This window comes from Mustela nivalis, assembly GCF_964662115.1.
Source record: "Mustela nivalis genome assembly, chromosome: 4".
NCBI lineage: Eukaryota > Metazoa > Chordata > Mammalia > Carnivora > Mustelidae > Mustela > Mustela nivalis.
Window position 1 is genome coordinate 1,076,819 of NC_139023.1, and position 18,346 is coordinate 1,095,164.

The following is an 18,346-nucleotide window of genomic DNA, read 5'->3' on the forward strand; positions in this document are numbered from 1 at the left end:
TCAAATATCTAATTATCTTATGAAGTTGCAAATTTTCATTTTTATAATTTGAGTCAAATACCAAATAAGGACCATACACTGCAATTGATACACCTCCTCAACCCATTTTTTGGTAAAGTCTACTTCCCTTGCAATTTATTTGTTGACTAACCTGTGCACCTCTTAATGTAAGAAATGCATTTGTTGGGGCGGCTGGGTGGTTCAGTGGGTTAAAGCCTCTGCCTTTGGCTCGGGTCATGATCTCAGGGTCTTGGGATCGAGCCCCACATCGGGCTCTCTGCTCAGCGGGGAGCCTACTTCCTCCTCTCTCTCTGCCTACTTGTAATCTCTGTCTGTCAAATAAATAAATAAAATCTAAAAAAAGAGAGAAATGTATCTGTTATGCCGATAACTACTTACTATTTTAATGGGCTTTTAATTTTCATTGTTTTATAATTAAAAATTTTAGTTGCATTCCAATAATTTTTTGATAAAGCCATAATTTGGCAACATAGGATGATCTCACAGTATCCCTGGTATGTACTTGCTTTTGGCGGTTTGTTTTGAGCACTACTTAGATACCAAGACAGGTGGGCATCACTTACAGTTGTCTGGAGATCATTGGTTCTATCAGTGAAGATACTCAATCTGTTTTCACTTTCCAAAATTTCATCAATATTTTGGGACATAATATTTTTTACATCAGTTACTTGACTCCTCAGTGTAGATATCGGGGTATTGTCTTGATTTTTATTGTATTTCATCTACACAGAAGTGAAAGATAATACAAATATTATTTTCTATAAATGAAATCTATTACAATATATTGTACAAATTGAACAAAAGTGTCAAAAGTACATTTCACTTGCTTTTCAGCATAAGGAATCAACCAAGCTTCAGATTGTCCCACCTTAATCTTGCTGAGAAAAGGGCCTGGGGGTTGGACGGGAGATCGATATTTCAATGTATACAATCAGTGGTGGAAGCCTTTTTAAAAAAATTATTTATATATTTACATAGTTTTTTAGAAATATGTTTTACGGTCACAGTAAAATTGAGTGGAAAGCAGAGTCCTCAACCTACTGTTATCCCCTCCACCCCCTGCCCCAGCTCCCTATGAACTTCCCACACCACAGCGGGGCATTTGCTGCGACGGATGAGCCTCCGCTGATGTCTTCTCATCACCCCGAGTCCGTGGTTTACATCACCATTCACTGCTGGCGCTGTGGCGCTGTACATTCCCTTGTGTGGACAAATGTGTAATGACAGGTGTTCTCCATTACAGTATCACACAGAACAGTTTCACCGCCCTATTTGACAATGATTTTTACTTTTTAAAAATTTTATTTATTTCTTTGTCATAGACTGAGAACACAAGTAGGCAGAGAGGCAGGCAGAGGCAGACTTCCTGCCCAAGCAGAGAGCCTGATGTGGGGCTCCATCCCAGGACCCTGAGATCATAACCTGAACAGAACGCAGAGCCTCAACCCTCTGAGCCACCCAGGCACCTCAATGGTTTACTTTATTGATTCTCCTTTGTAGATTATATAAACTGATGTGACCTTATCTTTTTTCTGCTCTAAAAATGATGTGCTGCACTGATTCATGCCTCCCTTCTCCCTAAGCCCTAGCAACAATTGGTCTTTTTCCTGTCACCGTAGCTTTGTCTTTTCCAGAAGGTCATACAGTTAGAACCAAGTAGCCTTTTCATATTGGCTTTTTTCACTTATTAATAAGCACTGAAGATTCCCCCATATTTCTTCATGGCTTCCTTGCTCATTTCTTTTTAGTGTTGAATAAGTCAGTTGTTTGGATGTACCACAGTTTACCCATTCACCTACAGAAGGACAATCTTGGCTCTTCCATGTCTTGGCAATTATCAGTAAAGCTGCTCTAACACGTGCATGCAAGTTTTTGTGTGAATAGCAGGGTTGTGACTGTCGAAGCGCAAGGTAACAGTGTGTTTAGTTTTCTAAGAAACTGCCAAACTGTCTTCCACAGTGACTGTTCCATTTTGCATCCCACCAGCAGCGAGTGTGAGCTCCCAGTCTGCAGCAGGTGCTGGCCCAGGGTGAATTTCAGCCTCCGTCGCTGCGATTTGCGATCCCCTAATGATGCACGATGTGGCCATCTTTTCATGTTTATCTGCTGCCTGTACATCTTCTTTGGAGGCATCTATTCAGCTCAGTGGCCCATTTATTTTTAAAGACTTTTTTATTTATTTACTTTAAAAAATATTTTATTTATTTGACAAAGACAGAGATCACAAGTAGGCAGAGAGGCAGGCAGAGAGAGAGGAGGAAGCAGGCTCCCCGCTGAGCAGAGAGCCCGATGCGGGGCTCGATCCCAGGACCCTGAGATCACGACCTAAGCCGAAGGCAGAGGCTTAACCCACTGAGCCACCCAGGCACCCCAAGACTTAATTTTTTAAAGTAACCTCTGCATCCAACATCCAGCTCAAACCCACAACCTCAAGATCAAGAAGTCGCATGCTCTACCAACTGAGCCAGCCAGGTGTTCCCCTTGGCCCATTTTTTTTATCAGCTTGTTTATCATCTAATTGTTGAGCTTTCAGAGTTCTTTATGTATTTTGGATAACAGATGTATCTTTTGCAAATATTTTCTCCCAGTCTGTAGTTTTATCAGATGTGTCTTTTGTAAGTATTTTTTTCCAGTCTGGGGTTTGTCTTCTCATTCTCTTGACAGTTTTTTTTATCTAACCTGATAATCTGTGTCCCCAGTTAAGAGCAATAATGAACTGTATTTAGACCATTATTTTTTTTAGACCGTTAATTTTTAACGTGATTATTGATATAGTTGGACTAATATTTACCATAATTGTTACTGTTTTCCTTTCATTGTTCTTGTCCTTTGTTCCTCTTTATATCTTCCATTTTATCCATATTAACAAAAATGACCTCTACAAGAGAGTGTTACATTAAAAAAGTAAGCCGTAGCTGCAGAACAATATCAAATCATAGCTTATTGGGCACTTAATATGTGCTAGGTACTGTCTCAATCACTTCACACATATTAACTCACTTAATTCCCAAACCACCTGATAAAGTAGTATTTTTGTCATCTTTTAATTTCTAAAGAAGAAAACTGAGGGGTGCATGACTGGTGCAGTTGCTAGAGTGCTTGACTCTTGATCTCAGGGTCTTGAGTTCAAACCCCGCATTGGGTGTGGAGTGCACTTAAAATTAAAAAAAAATTAAAATTAAATTAAAAAACATTAAAATGAAACAAAACAAGACAAAACTGAGACTGAAAGTAATAAGGTATCCAAATTGTTACACAGCCAAACAAGTCAAGCTCCAGAGATTAAGCCTTTAACCCACTGCATTAATGACTCAGTTCTGTGAATTTAAAAGTTATATATAAACGTATGTTATATATATTATAAACATATGCATATAAAATGTATATTCTCATACATTTATTATATATTTATCTATATGCATATTCATATATAAATAATTCTGGAAGGTTACACATTAGGCTGTCTGTTAAGAATGCTCACTTCAGGGGCACCTGGGTGGCTCAGTGGTTTGGGCTTCTGCCCTCGGCTCAGGTCATGATCTCCGGGTCCTGGGATCGAGCCCCACATTAGGCTCTCTGCTCAGTGGGGACTCTGCTTCCCCCTCTCTCTGCCTGCCTCTCTGTCTACTTGTGATCTCTCTGTCAAATAAATAAGTCTTAAAAAAAAAAAAAGAATGCTCACTTAAGGGGATTTGATTGAGCTTGTTGAAGACATTCATATTTTGCCTTATATATTTTGTGTTATTTTACCTTATTAATAAGCCTTATTTTTAAACTCAAAAATATTAAAAACCTCTGCTCTTTGGCAAGTTATCAAATTTACCTTTTAAAAAATATTTTATTTATTCGAGAGAGGGTGAGAGAGAGAGCGAGTGAGCAAGCAAGCATGAGTAGGGAGAGGGGCAAAGGGAGAGGGAGAAGCAGACTCCACTGAGCAGGGAGACCAACTCAGAGTTCAATCCCAGGACCCTGAAATCATGACCTGAGCCACACAGGCGCCCCTCAAATCCACCTTAAACAGAACTCTGATCTTGCTGGTTACTGGAGCATGCAATTTACAGCTGATGGTCTGTGAGGCGCTCGCTAGGTAAGTGTAGAAAGACGAGGTTGCTAGTTGAATTGTGTCCCTCGCCCGAAGATATGTGCAATTCCTAACACCAGTTGGCTAGGAATGTGACCTTCCCGGGATATAACGTCTTTGCAAATATAATCAAGTTCAGATGAAGGGTTCGTCTTTTTTCTTTTTGTTCCTTTTTCTCTTTCTCTCCTTTTAAAAAATGCTTCATCTTTTAACCCGAGGGAATCATTTAAATTTTGTTAAGATAATGTATTCATAGTCCACTCATTGGCATTCAGCTTCTACACACATTTACATACACACATATTTAAATCTCTCCAAACTATTTTTATTTTGTTAACTACTGTGTAAGAAATTCAACTTTTTTTTTTTTAGAAATTCAACAAGTTTTACAAAATTTTCTACAGATTTAATGCTTACCTTAGTTTATAAATGTTAAACAAATTTCTTTGACGTCAGGTGTGTTAACTGCTCGAAATGCGCATATTTTCATATGGTAACTAGTTTTCAGGGAGCTATATTAATAATATATTTTGGCTGTGTTGAATCTGCAGAATTCTTCATAAGAAAATTTATGAATTTACTATAAAAGCATCTATCCTTAGTTATTTTTCAGGCATTGTGGTGGACACAGCCTATGGGAAACCCAATGCATCACATTCTTGAAACCTCCCCCCACGAGTATGACTTGTTTCTAACTAATAGCAAAGATGATGGGGTGTCACTCCTGTGACTATGTCCCATATAAAATTTAGTAAACTGGTATAGGGAGACTCCTCTGGTGCCCTTGAGAAGGAAGCAGCCATATTGAGACTGGCAAAGCGGCATGAACTATTATCAGTCTCTAGGACCTGAGGGTGTCCCCTGGCCAACAGCCAGCAAAAAGCTGCATCCTTTAAGGAAATGAATCCTGCAACAGGCTCTAAATGAGCCTGGAAGCCGAATCTTCTTGAGCTCCCAGATGAGAGTACAGCTTGGCTGATGACACTCACCACAGCTTTGGGAGACTCTGAGGGGAGAACCTGTTAAGTGAGGTCTGGATTCCTGACCCACATGAACTATCAGATGGTAAGTGTGTGCTGTTTTAGGCTAATGATTTGTAAGATTTATCATAGAAAACTAAAAAGGTATACTTAGAATATTTTATTATGGAAAATTTCAAACAAACACAAATGTAGAGTGAACAGTATAATCAATCCCTATGTACCCATCACCTAATATCAACACAGTCAATCTTGTTTCATCTGTACTGATTCCCCCTTCCCCAAATATACTATTTCAAAGCAAATCCCAGACAGTATATTGTTTTAATCTGTAAACACCTCAGTTTACATCTCTAAAAGATATGACCTCATTTTTCTTAAAAAACAAAAAACAAAAAACCACAACATCATTATCACATCTACAAAAATTCCTTAATATCATCAAACATCCAGTTTGGGTACAAATTTATAAAAAATCATAGTTTTTAGTTTTTTTTTAATGTTTGTTTTGTTGATCCAGTATCCAAAGTCCACATTTAGTGGATATGTGTCTCTTTTAATCTATGAGTTCTCCTTAACTTTTTCACTGTTGCAATTTATTTGTTGAAGAAATTGGATTCTTTGTCTTGTAGATTTTCTCATATTCTGGATTTTGCTGATTATACTGATGTGGTATCATTTAATGTGGTCCCTGATCTATTTTCTGTAAACTGGTAGTTGGGTATAAAGGCTTGGTCATATTCAGGTTTGATGTTTTGGGCAAGCATACCTGCCCACACAGACGTGTGCTGTATACTACTCATTGTGTAACATAGGAGGCATAACTAAAGATCGATCATCTCCCTTACTGTGACCTTAGGAATAATCAGTGGGTTTGGGTGTCTTGAGCCCATTTCATCTGTTATGAAGTTCTTCATCAGCTTTTCACCTAATTTTTTTAGTCACTGATGATGACTCCTCAGGTCCATGATTTCATCAGCAATTATAAAATAGTGAAATTTATCACCTCTTCTTTGTTTATTAGCTGGAATATGTCTATAAAGACCAAGAAAACCTTTTCTCTACCAACTACTTGTTTTCTTTGAGGTACAGTTCAACTAGGAAAGTCAGAACAGATGGAGTCTTTTATTTATTGGTTTCTAGAGTGATAAGATAGATCCTTAGTATCTTCCAGAGTTGACTGGTGAGGAATTATTTTGTCTTTGATAGTATCTAGAACTCATGGAATTTAAGACATTTGACGTGTTACAACCCACTGCAGTTACTATTCTTTTCTATGTTCAAGTTATTCCATCACTGACCAGTGTTAGCCTCTTTAAGTTGGTTCCTAAAGCCTTTTGACATGAGCACAGTGAACTTTGGTAGCTTCCTTGTTTCTGGTATGACAAAGTACTTCTGGCTTACATGTTTCCTCCCTGATATCTGCAGTCAGGCCTGGTTCTTCTCGTGTAAAATGGTATTTAGAGACTATAATCTAGATGCTAAGGGGGCACATTGCTCCTGGGTTGCTCGTTATTTCTAATGTTTTGCAGTAGATAGGCTAGAAAATACTTTTTTTGAGAAAATTCAATGAAAAAATTCTTGGGGTGCCTGTCTGGCTTAGTTGGTAGAGGATGTAACTCTTGATCTTAGGGGTCATGGGTCTGAGCCCTACATTGGGTGTAGAGATTACTTAAAAATAAAATCTTAAAAAAAAAAGAAAAAAAATCAGTATTTAATTTTCAATTAAAAATTTTCACAATTTGATTTTCTTTTAAAAAATATTTAATTTTCAACTAAAATTTAGGATTAGAAGGTTTCACTTAATTCTTTGACTTTATATTTGCGACTCTTGCTGAAAATCTTGATTCCTAATGACATTAACATGATTACACAAAGTAACAGATCTATATAAACCAATTTTAGAATAGCAACACCAATGTTATCACTAACAGTGTGGTACTTGAAAATAAATACTTTAAGATTTATTTTTAGTTCTTCTACCATTAGGGTATAATCTCACTAGGAATACACAATCAAATTATAGTGTTTTAAAGTCACTTGAAATAAATTTTCACTGTCTTTCAAGCCATCAGCTCAATACACAATTAGGTTCTTGTTTTTTTTTTTTTTTTCTTTTGAGTTTTTGGGATTACTTCTTAAAATTAAAAAATTATGGTAAGATATACATAACAAAGTTTATAATTATAATGATTTTTAACTGTTTAGCTCAGTGGCATTGAGTATATTCACATTGTTGTACAATTACCACCCCACCCCCACCATCTCTGGAACATTTTCCATCTTCCCAAACTGAAACTCTGTACCCATTAAACACTAATTCCTCCTCATCCTTTTCCCCCAGGCTCTGTCAACAATCATTCTACTTTTCTAGAGATCTGACTAGTTTAGGTATTTCATATAAGTGGAATCACACAGTATTTGTTCTTTTGTGACTGTCTTATTTCACTCTGCGGACGATTATTTAAATCCTTAGTAGTATTTAATAATTATGTAAAATATTTTTATGGTTCCAAAGTCAAATCTCCAAAACAAGTTTCATTCAGGGAGGCCTAGTTTCTATTCTTGTCCCCTATCCCTAAATAGGCAACGATTAAAATGTTTGTGGTTTATCCTTTTCTTGCTGTCATCCCTTTTTTCCACTATAACCAAACAAAAACACATATTTGTATTTATTCTCTCTTTCTTAAATGGTTGCAAATAAGAATGGTAAACAAATAATAGTATACCGTACAAACTTTCTCTCTCTTGCTTTATCCACTTATCCATATATCAAGGATGTCATTCTTTGTCATTATATAAAGATAGAAATTCCCAATTCTCACTCATTTTTACAGCTCTTATCTCCTAATTCCAAACTGTTCCGTCAGCTTTCATACAATGTTGAGTACAGCTGGAGGGGTGCCTGGGTGGCTCAGTGGGTGAAGCCTCTACCTTCGGCTCAGGTCATGATCTCAGGGTCCTGGGATCGAGCCCCGCATCGGGCTCTCTGCTCAGCGGGGAGCCTGCGTCCCCCTCTCTCTCTGCCTGCCTCTCTGCCTACTTGTAATTTCTGCCAAATAAATAAATAAAATCTTAAAAAAAAAAAGGAGTAGGTTACCTACCATATACTTTCCTAATACTTGTTGAAAATCTGCAGCAACTGCATTTGAAGGAGAAAAATGTTCTTGCGACATCAAAGGATTTCTCAGAAAAGTATCACTAACCTGGGGACATTAATGGAAATATTTAACCTATATAGATAATTTCAACTGGCGAATCACAGAGCAAATGTTTATTTGAAGCAGAGTCTGGCAGAAATGTGAAATAAAAGAATATTCTATTGCCACACCATTTCTAGCTTTTTGGTCCTTTCCAAAAAGGAAGGGAGTCCTTTCCAATCGAAGATGCTCTATGTGTGAAACCTGTGCTTGCCGGGTCTTCTCTGCAGCTCTCGCACAGATCACAGGCTCAGGCAGTGGGGCTGCGAATCCCACTCTGAGTCTTGGGTATGCCTGCGGACTCGAAAGCAAGAGCAGGTGCTCACCTGCGGCACACAAAGGAGGAGTCCGTGACGTTGTCTAAGTACGTTTTTTTCACTTCGCCTTCCTTCTCCCCCACTCCAAAGCCATTCAACGATGAAGAAACAATCCCAGCGGAATGGCACTATCTTTCAAACCCTTATGGTTTTTTTTTTTTTTCTTTTTCCAAATGCTTATGGTTGTCATAGGACATTTCAAGATCTCAAGAAGGAATTCTTGCAATTGTTCGTACTCAGTGTTGCATTCCCAAGCAACGGTGGTAAAATGTATGTGGTTATCATACATTTTCCCATACCTGGTTTTAGGTAGGTGGTAAAGTTCAAGTGTTTTGTCGTAATAGGAGAGAGGGAGGAAAATTTGGATAATTTTAAATAGTCACTTAAATCGCTAATAGTGGTTAGTATCTACACTCTAACAGTTATTCAGGTGTATCTGAAGAGTGAATTTCAGTATTTGTCCTTATAATCCTTGATTCTATATGTGGTTACAGTTTGAGTTATGTTAAAGCAAGACAGTATACTAATCAAATGTATGCACATTTCATGAATTTGACTGGAGAAGATCTGTTAGTCATTATAGTGTTGCTGACTGATTTTTTCCATTAACGTTTTTTACTTATTTTTTATTTTAGGGAAGATCTATGTACTTATTTTAGAGAGAGCATGCTTGATTGAGGGGGAGGAACAGAGAGAGAATCCCAAGAAGACTCCCCGCTGAGCAGGAGGGTCTTGATGTGAGGCTTGATCCCATAACCCTGAGATCATGACCTGAGCCAAAATCAAGAGTTGGAGGCTTCACCGACTGAGCCACCCAGGCACCCCATTTGTAAATTAAATACACATGCTCTTGAAATGGTAAAATAAATATTAGTAAAGTTTAATTTCTCTCTTAGTTTGAAAGAACAAGATAAATACAAAGAGAGAGTCTAATGGATCTGTGTGGGCAGTCTTTGCAGACCTTGCTTTAGGGTTGGGAGAAGTGTGGAAACAGGGCAGATGAAGGATAAGGGTAAGAAATCTCTGAAGGTCATTAATAGCTCTGCTTTATAGACAAATGATCTGCTTTTAGTTATTGACACTCTTACTAACACACTATAAAACAGAGACCTCATAATTTCAATCACTGAGAAAGTCCTTAAAGTAGTATAAGAAATTACTTACGTTTTTAAGAAATGCAGATGGTGTTATGGTATCCAAGGCATTGTCTGTAGCACATAGGTAAGTGATTCCATCAATAAAGAGAGTATGGTAGACAAAGCTTTGAAAAGAATACATTAATTTATATGATAACATTGAAGAAATTAAGTACCCTTACAGAGTTTCTATTTTCAAGCTCTCAGTAGTATACAAGCTCTGTAGATAACTTTTTTTTTTTAAAGATTTTATTTATTTATTTGATAGAGATCACAAGTAGGCAGAGAAGCAGGCAGAGAGAGAGGAAGGGAAGCAGGCCCCCTGCTGAGCAGAGAGCCCGATGCGGGACTCGATCCCAGGACCCTGAGATCATGACCCGAGCTGAAGGCAGTGGCTTAACCACTGAGCCACCCAGGTGCCCCTGTAGATAACTTTTTATGAGAACTAAAAAAGCTTTCATATATATGAAAGATTAAATTATGTTAAATAAAAACTATAAAATTAGACTATGTATTTAGGATGTCATCAATAAAATAAAATGCAGTCAAGAGAAAACTCTATTCATTTATTTATCTATATTTAAAATGGACTTGGTAGGCGTACCTGGGTTAAACATCTGTCTCCACTCCGGTCATGATCCTGGGGTCCTGCGGCACAGACTCCTGCTCGGCGGAGAGTCTGTGTCTCCCTCTGCCTCTGACCCTTCCCAGCTGCAGGGCTTGTGCTCACTCTCTCTCTCTCAAATAAATAAATAAAATCTTTAAAAAATGGCTTTTTATAGATAGCACTCATTCTAAGACTGAATAAAGATTGTCATAAAAAAAAAGATTGTCATCAAATAGGAAATGCAATGTTCACTATTTTTTACTCTCCCTGTATCTTTAGGTAGACACATTTAATTTTGGAGTTTCTTGACTTTCTATTATGATAGATTAGAATTTAAAAGTTATAAACCACCAATACTAAATATTCTGAGGAACCACCAATACTAAATATTCTGAGGAACACGATGAACTGGAGAGGGGGAAATTAAACTTCCTTATAGCATGTGATAGTGTATCTTACCTGACCTTTTATGCCTTCTCAGAGTCACATATTAAGAAGCTAGAAGACTCTTGGAAAGTGCCTCCATTTTTACTGCCCAACAATCCAGAAAATTTAAAAATATGGCAACAGAAATAGTTGCTTGGTGCCTAGACTTTTAATCTCGTCATTCTGAACATTCTATATCCAAATGGCTAGCAGGTAGTAGACCTGGAAAAATGTTAAATTGGATATACACAAAAATGACGAATCTCAGAAACAGGGAGAAAAGATAATCCCAGAGGCAGAAAATTTAAAGTATGTGCCTGCCCTTACCATATAAATCCTTCATATCATATCATGAATATAATATGCTATAAATATTTTTAATGAAGATATTGATTGATACACATAATCTCCACTTGGAAAATATTTTTATTTCTAAGTTGGGAGGAGTCTTTTTTGAAAAAGAGTTGCTAATTCTATCATCTGTCTGAAAATTATATATGTGATTTGAGTAACTTGATATTGGATGTGAGAGAGGAAATATTCTAAATTTATACTTAGTATGTTATTAGTGAGTGACATTCAAAAGCCATCTTAAAGTTAAAAAACTTGAATACCCAAAGTCCAGGATACACTGTAATTAACAAAGGTGTGAGGTAGTACCATTTATCTATCATTCTCATATGCTCCCGGAAGAGAAATGCCATATATGCATGTGTCTCTTCTAGAAAGGAAAAGAAAAGGAAAGGAAAGAAAAAGGAAAGAAAAAGAAAATGACAAATTGAACTTTGTCAAAATGGTTACCTTTCTAGGGGGGAAGGGAGAACAATGTGGAGAGGAAAGGAATGAAAATTAGACTTCCCCTTCTCCTCCCACTTCTCCTCCTCCTCCTTCTTCTCTTCCTTAAGAAAACTTGTTTTTTTTCAGTTTGACTTTGGAACCACATGCTTATTTTGCTTAATTACAAAGGCTATTAAATCAAGGTTTGAGAGAGAAATCCTTGAAAATAAAAAAAAAAACATGATGACAAAATGAACCTAACTTTGTATGGAGAAACCCAGAGAGATGATGGTGGTGTGGCTCCTATAGTAGGGCTGGAGGCGGTCAGATTCTGGATATTTGGAAGGGAGAGGCAACAGGATTTGCTGATGGATTGGGTTTGGATGTCAAAGAGCCAGAAGTCAAGGGTCACAAAAGTTTCAGGCCTGAAGAACTAGAAAAGCAGTATGTGGAAGACTGCAGCGGGGGCAGTGGCGGCTTGGTTTTGGACATAAGCTTGAGATGCCCATCAGACATCCAACAGAGACACAGAATAGTCAGGTGGATATACGACTTAGGAATTCAGGGAGAGATCTTCCAAAGATTCAAATTAGAATGTGCAATATAGGAAAGCAAATAGTAGACGAGAAAAGAATCTCCTCTGGAAATCACGCTGGCTAATAAGTGAGAACAAAACTAGAATGTCAGCATTTTATGTTCCCCAATCAATGAATGGCTTTAGGGTACAGGCAAGGAACATCACTGGCTGCTAACAAGTCAGAAGGAGACAGAGGCAGACACATGTGCCATCTGATGGAAAAAAACACCTATCATCTTGTGAAAGCGACCCAGCCTGTGGACCCTGCTGTGTGAAACATGGTGAACTGCATCCTAGATATACAGTCAGCAGAGCCAGAGAGTGGGAAACTACGCTCTGCAGGTTCCTCAATGATAAACTATAAGGAAAGGAGAGGGATGGGAGAGGAAAATAAAGATTAAAGAGATTTAAAAGACACCAAAAGAGGGGCGCCTGGGTGGCTCACTGGGTTAAAGCCTCTGCCTTCAGCTCAAGTCATGATCTCAGGGTCCTGGGATCGAGTCCCGCATTGGGCTTTCTGCTTAGTGGGGACCCTCTCTCTCTGTCTGCCTCTCTGCCTACTTGTGATCTCTATCTGTCAAAAACAAAACAAAACAAAACAAAACAAAAAAACCCCAACCAACCAACCAAACAAAAAACCCCCCACACACACCAAAAGAAAAAAACAGGCAGGATCAGGCTCTTGTACCTGAGGCTGCATGTTTAGGCGATGAGGCGATGAAGACCCAAGGTAAGTGACAGCTGTTGATGGCACGGGGCACATGGTGGGGGTTTTGGGGTTTTGGGGATAGCTGGCACTAGTCCGTATTTTTGGCTGAGGTGGTAGTTGGTGGGGAGACTCCCTTGTAAAGCTTCATAAGGCTATACTTTCGCTTGATGAGTTTTTGTATTTTGTCCTATTTTACAACATAAAGGTTAAAACAAACCTGCTCTTAAAAAAAAGATGAGTCCAGAAGTAATAAATGCTCTTATTTCCCACCTGGTGTTTTACTAGTAAAATGGTGTCAAGATTGGTTTAGGCCATACCTTGTAATGTCACAAGTGTAGCTTAGAGTGGTCTTATTAAAGATTTCTCAAGTGGAAGTTTCCTTTTTCATTAATGAAATATTTTGGGTATCCTAAAAACAGTTTGGAGAATAAGACAACAAGAATACTTTAGACCTACCAATTGTTTAAAATGTTATAGATAGGATTCATGTCCCATGGATACCCTTCCCGCACTTCATTTTTTCTCCCTTCCCTTTGGAGAAGTAACCACTACTTTGAATTTGGTGTTAATCACTCTCATTTGATCTTACACTTTTCCATACAGTTCTCCTTTCTGAGGGTTCGAGAGCATGTGCAACTGACCTTATTTTCCCTAATGTCATTACTATTGTTAAAAAGCAAGCTGACTTCGATGAGAATAGACCTTACCTTCCCATCTGCATTATGGTCTTTGGCTCTGCTCTAAGAAGCACTAGTTTAAGCACGGTCGCCACTGCTTCCTAAAAATAAATGATCAGCATTAACTTAGTGGAACACCAGAGTGTCTTTAATTATTCTTCTAAATTTACCCATGGTCTGATTGGTTTATTAAAGACCAAGTGTTCACTAGAACTCATGGTTGGTTAGTCATAATGTGTGGTAAGAAGCAAGTTATGAAAGTCATTTGAATCTGAAGGAAAATATGAAAATTACACAAATATACATATACTTGTGCGTATAGTTATATACGTGCAAATACAGGTTACACGAATCAATCTTGAGTCACATCTGACATGCGGCTTTAAGGCTGGGTAGTGCTATCTAATCAAACACCTTTTCAGTGACCTTGGCCACTGAAACTATACCTAAAAATGTTAATGGATTAAAAGTATTCCGTCCTGGGGGTGCCTGGTGGCTCATGGTTAAGTGTCCAAGTTTTGATTTTGACTCAGGTCACGATCTCAGGGTCATGAGATCGAGCTCCGTGTTGGGTGGGGTGGGGGCTCCATGCTCAGTGGGGAGTCTGCCTGCGATTTTCTTTCCCCCTTTGTCCCTCGCCGTGTACATGCTCTCTGTCTAGAATAAAAACGAATCTAAAGTAGTCAGCTTTCTCTGAATGACCTGAGCGTCCCCTCCCCTTCCCACCCTCTTTTTTCTTCAGCATCTTCTCCATTTTAAGATAAAAGTTTTTATTCAATATTATTCACGGATTTCTTTCTATAAAAGAAATAATCGCCGGGGTCCCTTATTTCTGTTTCTTGTAAGGCTCCCTCTCCGGGGGGAAAAGCGCAAGGTGTTGACGATTACCCAGAGTATCTCCAATACGGCGAGGTTTCAGGGGTCCTATTAGTTCACCTTAGACGCGTGAAAGGAACAGGAAGGTCACCTAGGAAGACCCGCGTAGCCACATTCCTCCCCCTCCTTTTTCTTGTAAAGAATCATTGTTTGAGAGAGCCAGAGAACCAGCGCGGTGCTTCGGGTGCGAGCAGGGGCAGGGGCAGGGGCGGGGGCAGGGGCGGGGCAGGGGCAGCGGGCACCCGCGCAGGCGCCGCACCGAGCCGCAGCCGCACACCCCGCTCCCGGAGGCAGCGCGCGGACCAGTGCGAGGCCCGAGGTGGGGCTCGACCCCACGACGGCGGGATCCGGAGCCGAGCGCGAAGCCCGTCAGAGGCTCGGCCGTCCCCGTCGCCCTCGACGCCCGCCGCCCTCCTCTCCGGCCTCCAGGGTTCCGGCTTCGGCCTCCAGCGCTTCTTCCCAGCCGCGACCGCAAGTCGCCAATCGCCTTGTTTCTTTTAAAGATTTTATTTTATTTGCGAGGGAGAGCGCAGGGGGAGAGACGGGGGAGCGGCCTCGGTCCCGCACCCTGAGCTCGTGGCCCGAGGCGGCGGCGCAGCCACCATGTACCGTCGAGCCGGCGAGCACCGCTCAGCTCGGTCAGCCGCTTCGGCACAAGCGCATTCGCGGGACTCTGCGCGTGCGGGACGCCGCGGCTCGGGTCGAGGTCGCCCGCTGTCCTCTCCGGACAGTCTCTGCTCCCGGGGCCTCTTCTCCCCGCACTCCCGGCTTCTCGGCGCTCTTCGACCGGCTTCGGCCGCCGGCCGCGCCCCTCTGAGCGCGACCCAAACCTGCGGGGACGGACGTGGAGGACAGACACAGACTGGCCACTTCCGCGGGCAGCAGAATTCAACTGTCCCCTGCACCCCTCACCTCCTCCGGACCCGGCCGGCCTTGCCCGGGCCCGAGATCTCCCCCGGCAACTGCGAGGACGCCGTCCCGGCTGCGGGACCGTGAGGACGCGGTGCCGGCTGCGGGGCCGTGAGGACGCCGTCCCGGCTGCGGGACCGTGAGGACGCGGTGCCGGCTGCGGGACCGTGAGGACGCCGTCCCGGCTGCGGGACCGTGAGGACGCGGTGCCGGCTGCGGGACCGTGAGGACGCGGTCCCGGCTGCGGGACCGTGAGGACGCCGTCCGGGCTACGGGGCCGTGAGGACGCCGTCCCGGCTGCGGGGCCGTGAGGACGCCGTCCCGGCTGCGGGACCGTGAGGACGCCGTCCCGGCTGCGGGGCCGTGAGGACGCGGTCCCGGCTGCGGGGCCGTGAGGACGCGGTCCCGGCTGCGGGACCGTGAGGACGCGGTCCCGGCTGCGGGGCCGTGAGGACGCCGTCCCGGCTGCGGGGCCGTGGGGACGCGGTCCCGGCTGCGGGACAGTGGGGACGCGGTCCCGGCTGCGGGCCCGTGGGGACGCCGTCCCGGCTGCGGGCCCGTGGGGACGCCGTCCCGGCTGCGGGACCGTGGGGACGCGGTCCCGGCTGCGGGCCCGTGAGGACGCGGTCCCGGCTGCGGGACCGTGAGGACGCCGTCCGGGCTACGGGGCCGTGAGGACGCCGTCCCGGCTGCGGGGCCGTGAGGACGCCGTCCCGGCTGCGGGACCGTGAGGACGCCGTCCCGGCTGCGGGGCCGTGAGGACGCGGTCCCGGCTGCGGGGCCGTGAGGACGCGGTCCCGGCTGCGGGACCGTGAGGACGCGGTCCCGGCTGCGGGGCCGTGAGGACGCCGTCCCGGCTGCGGGGCCGTGGGGACGCGGTCCCGGCTGCGGGACAGTGGGGACGCGGTCCCGGCTGCGGGCCCGTGGGGACGCCGTCCCGGCTGCGGGCCCGTGGGGACGCCGTCCCGGCTGCGGGACCGTGGGGACGCGGTCCCGGCTGCGGGCCCGTGAGGACGCGGTCCCGGCTGCGGGACCGTGAGGACGCCGTCCCGGCTGCGGGGCCGTGAGGACGCGGTCCCGGCTGCGGGCCCGTGAGGACGCCGTCCCGGCTGCGGGCCCGTGAGGACGCGGTCCCGGCTGCGGGCCCGTGAGGACGCCGTCCCGGCTGCGGGGCCGTGAGGACGCGGTCCCGGCTGCGGGACCGTGAGGACGCGGTCCCGGCTGCGGGACCGTGAGGACGCCGTCCGGGCTGCGGGACCGTGAGGACGCGGTCCCGGCTGCGGGACCGTGAGGACGCCGTCCCGGCTGCGGGACCGTGAGGACGCCGTCCGGGCTGCGGGACCGTGAGGACGCGGTCCCGGCTGCGGGCCCGTGAGGACGCCGTCCCGGCTGCGGGGCCGTGAGGACGCGGTCCCGGCTGCGGGCCCGTGAGGACGCGGTCCCGGCTGCGGGCCCGTGAGGACGCGGTCCCGGCTGCGGGACCGTGAGGACGCGGTCCCGGCTGCGGGACCGTGAGGACGCCGTCCCGGCTGCGGGACCGTGAGGACGCCGTCCGGGCTGCGGGACCGTGAGGACGCGGTCCCGGCTGCGGGACCGTGAGGACGCCGTCCCGGCTGCGGGACCGTGAGGACGCGGTCCCACGGCTCTCCCCCTCCAGCCCTCCCCCCACGTCATAACCGAGCAGGTTCTCCAGAGACGCTCCGACCCTGCGGCCCCCGGGCCCCGCGCCGAGTCAGCGTCTCGGCTTTCCCGCGCTCATCCTCCGCCGCCGCACACGCGAGCCTGCGCCCCGCCTCCCTGAGGCTCCCGCGGCCCCGCACGCAGCACCCCGTTCCACGCGCGCGGAGCCGCTTCCCTCTCCCGCTTCGGCCGTCCTGCCTCACGCGGCCGCTGAGCCGCAGCCCCAGTAACCGCGCGGGACCCACGGGCCGCCCCGCCCCGTCCCGCCGCGAGCAGGGCTTTCACGCCGGGCGACAGCGGCGTCCGGCCTCGGTCCTAACCCGACCGCGAGCTCATCCCGGCGCCACTGCGGGTCCCGCCCGTTCCTCGGGGCCGCAGCTCCCGCAGCTCCCACCCTGGACTACGCAGCTACCAGCCGTCCCACAACTGTGCGGACGCGGGGGACACGAGCCGTTCACCCGCCGCCTCAACTGCGACCGCGCGGGGCGGCCCTCGCCGCCTGCGGGCCGCGTGCACCACCCACCCCGACCGCTGGGCGGCGCACGTGCGGCCCCGCGTTGCGGTGAGGGGCGGGCCCGGCAGGCACCGCCCTCGAAGAGGCGGGAGCCGCCGGGGCGGAGGTCCGGACACGGGGTACCTGATAGGAGCCGCCGGTCAGGGCCAGCTCGGCGAGGACCGCGCGGCCGTTAGCGACACAGCTGTAGGTGATCGTCATGGCGCGCGCGGGGAAAGGACGGCTGCGGCCCGCCCCAACCGCCCGGCCGGCCTCGGGGCGGGGCTGTGGGCGGGGCTGTGGGCGGTGCCTGCGCAGGCGCGAGGAGCGGAGGCGGGCGGGCGGGTCTAGCCGGTGCCGCGACGCGGCGGTTCCGCGAAGCACCGGCTCGGGGTGGGCGGGCGGTTCTCCTCCTGGTCGTCCGCGAGGTCCTCCGCGAGCCGAAGGCCCAAGTGAGCCGCGGTGTGTCGGGCCTCAGAAGAGACGCGAATTCGGGCCCTTGCGAGAGCGGGGCCGAACCCAGCGCAGCGAGCCGGGCGCGAAGAGCGGGGGACGGCTCGGGGGTCGGGCTGCGGAGACCCGGCGGGCGGCGGCGGGGCGGGGCGGGGCGGGGCGGGCGGCGGGGCGCGGACCTCCCGCGGGGACGACGAGGGTTCCGGAAGGGGCAGCCGGAACTGTCCCCGCGATGGGGGTGGACTTGGTGGCGCGGAGTCGCGTTCGTCACGGCCTCGCGCGTCCGACCGTTAACCCCGGTTTCAGGGAACTAAACCCGCACGAAACGGCGCGGGCGGGAGCCGCTCCCGTCCCGCCTCCGCCTCGCTCGCGGTCGGGACGCGGGCGGTGGAGACTCGCCGTGAAGGGGCCTCCTCGGGCCTGGGCC

At 46.4% G+C, this 18,346-nt stretch overlaps 1 protein-coding gene across 6 annotated transcripts in view; it reads right to left on the minus strand.

Annotated features, from left to right (window-relative positions):
- LOC309862531 (uncharacterized protein) overlaps window positions 1-18,049 on the minus strand; it is a 38,954-nt gene extending 20,905 nt beyond the window's left edge. For 3 of the 6 annotated variants that reach the window (XM_082726517.1, XM_082726520.1, XM_082726522.1), the window contains exons 1-5: window positions 17,611-18,049; window positions 13,539-13,609; window positions 9,764-9,860; window positions 8,187-8,288; window positions 585-743 (exon numbers count right to left, since the gene is read on the minus strand). In XM_082726517.1, the coding sequence (XP_082582643.1) occupies window positions 585-743; window positions 8,187-8,288; window positions 9,764-9,860; window positions 13,539-13,609; window positions 17,611-17,688 (507 nt within the window). In that variant the 5' untranslated portion in view covers window positions 17,689-18,049. The remainder of the gene's footprint in view (window positions 1-584; window positions 744-8,186; window positions 8,289-9,763; window positions 9,861-13,538; window positions 13,610-17,610) is intronic. The other 3 variants (XM_082726518.1, XM_082726521.1, XM_082726519.1) reach the window with 2 other exon arrangements.
- Window positions 18,050-18,346: the final 297 nt, after the last annotated feature.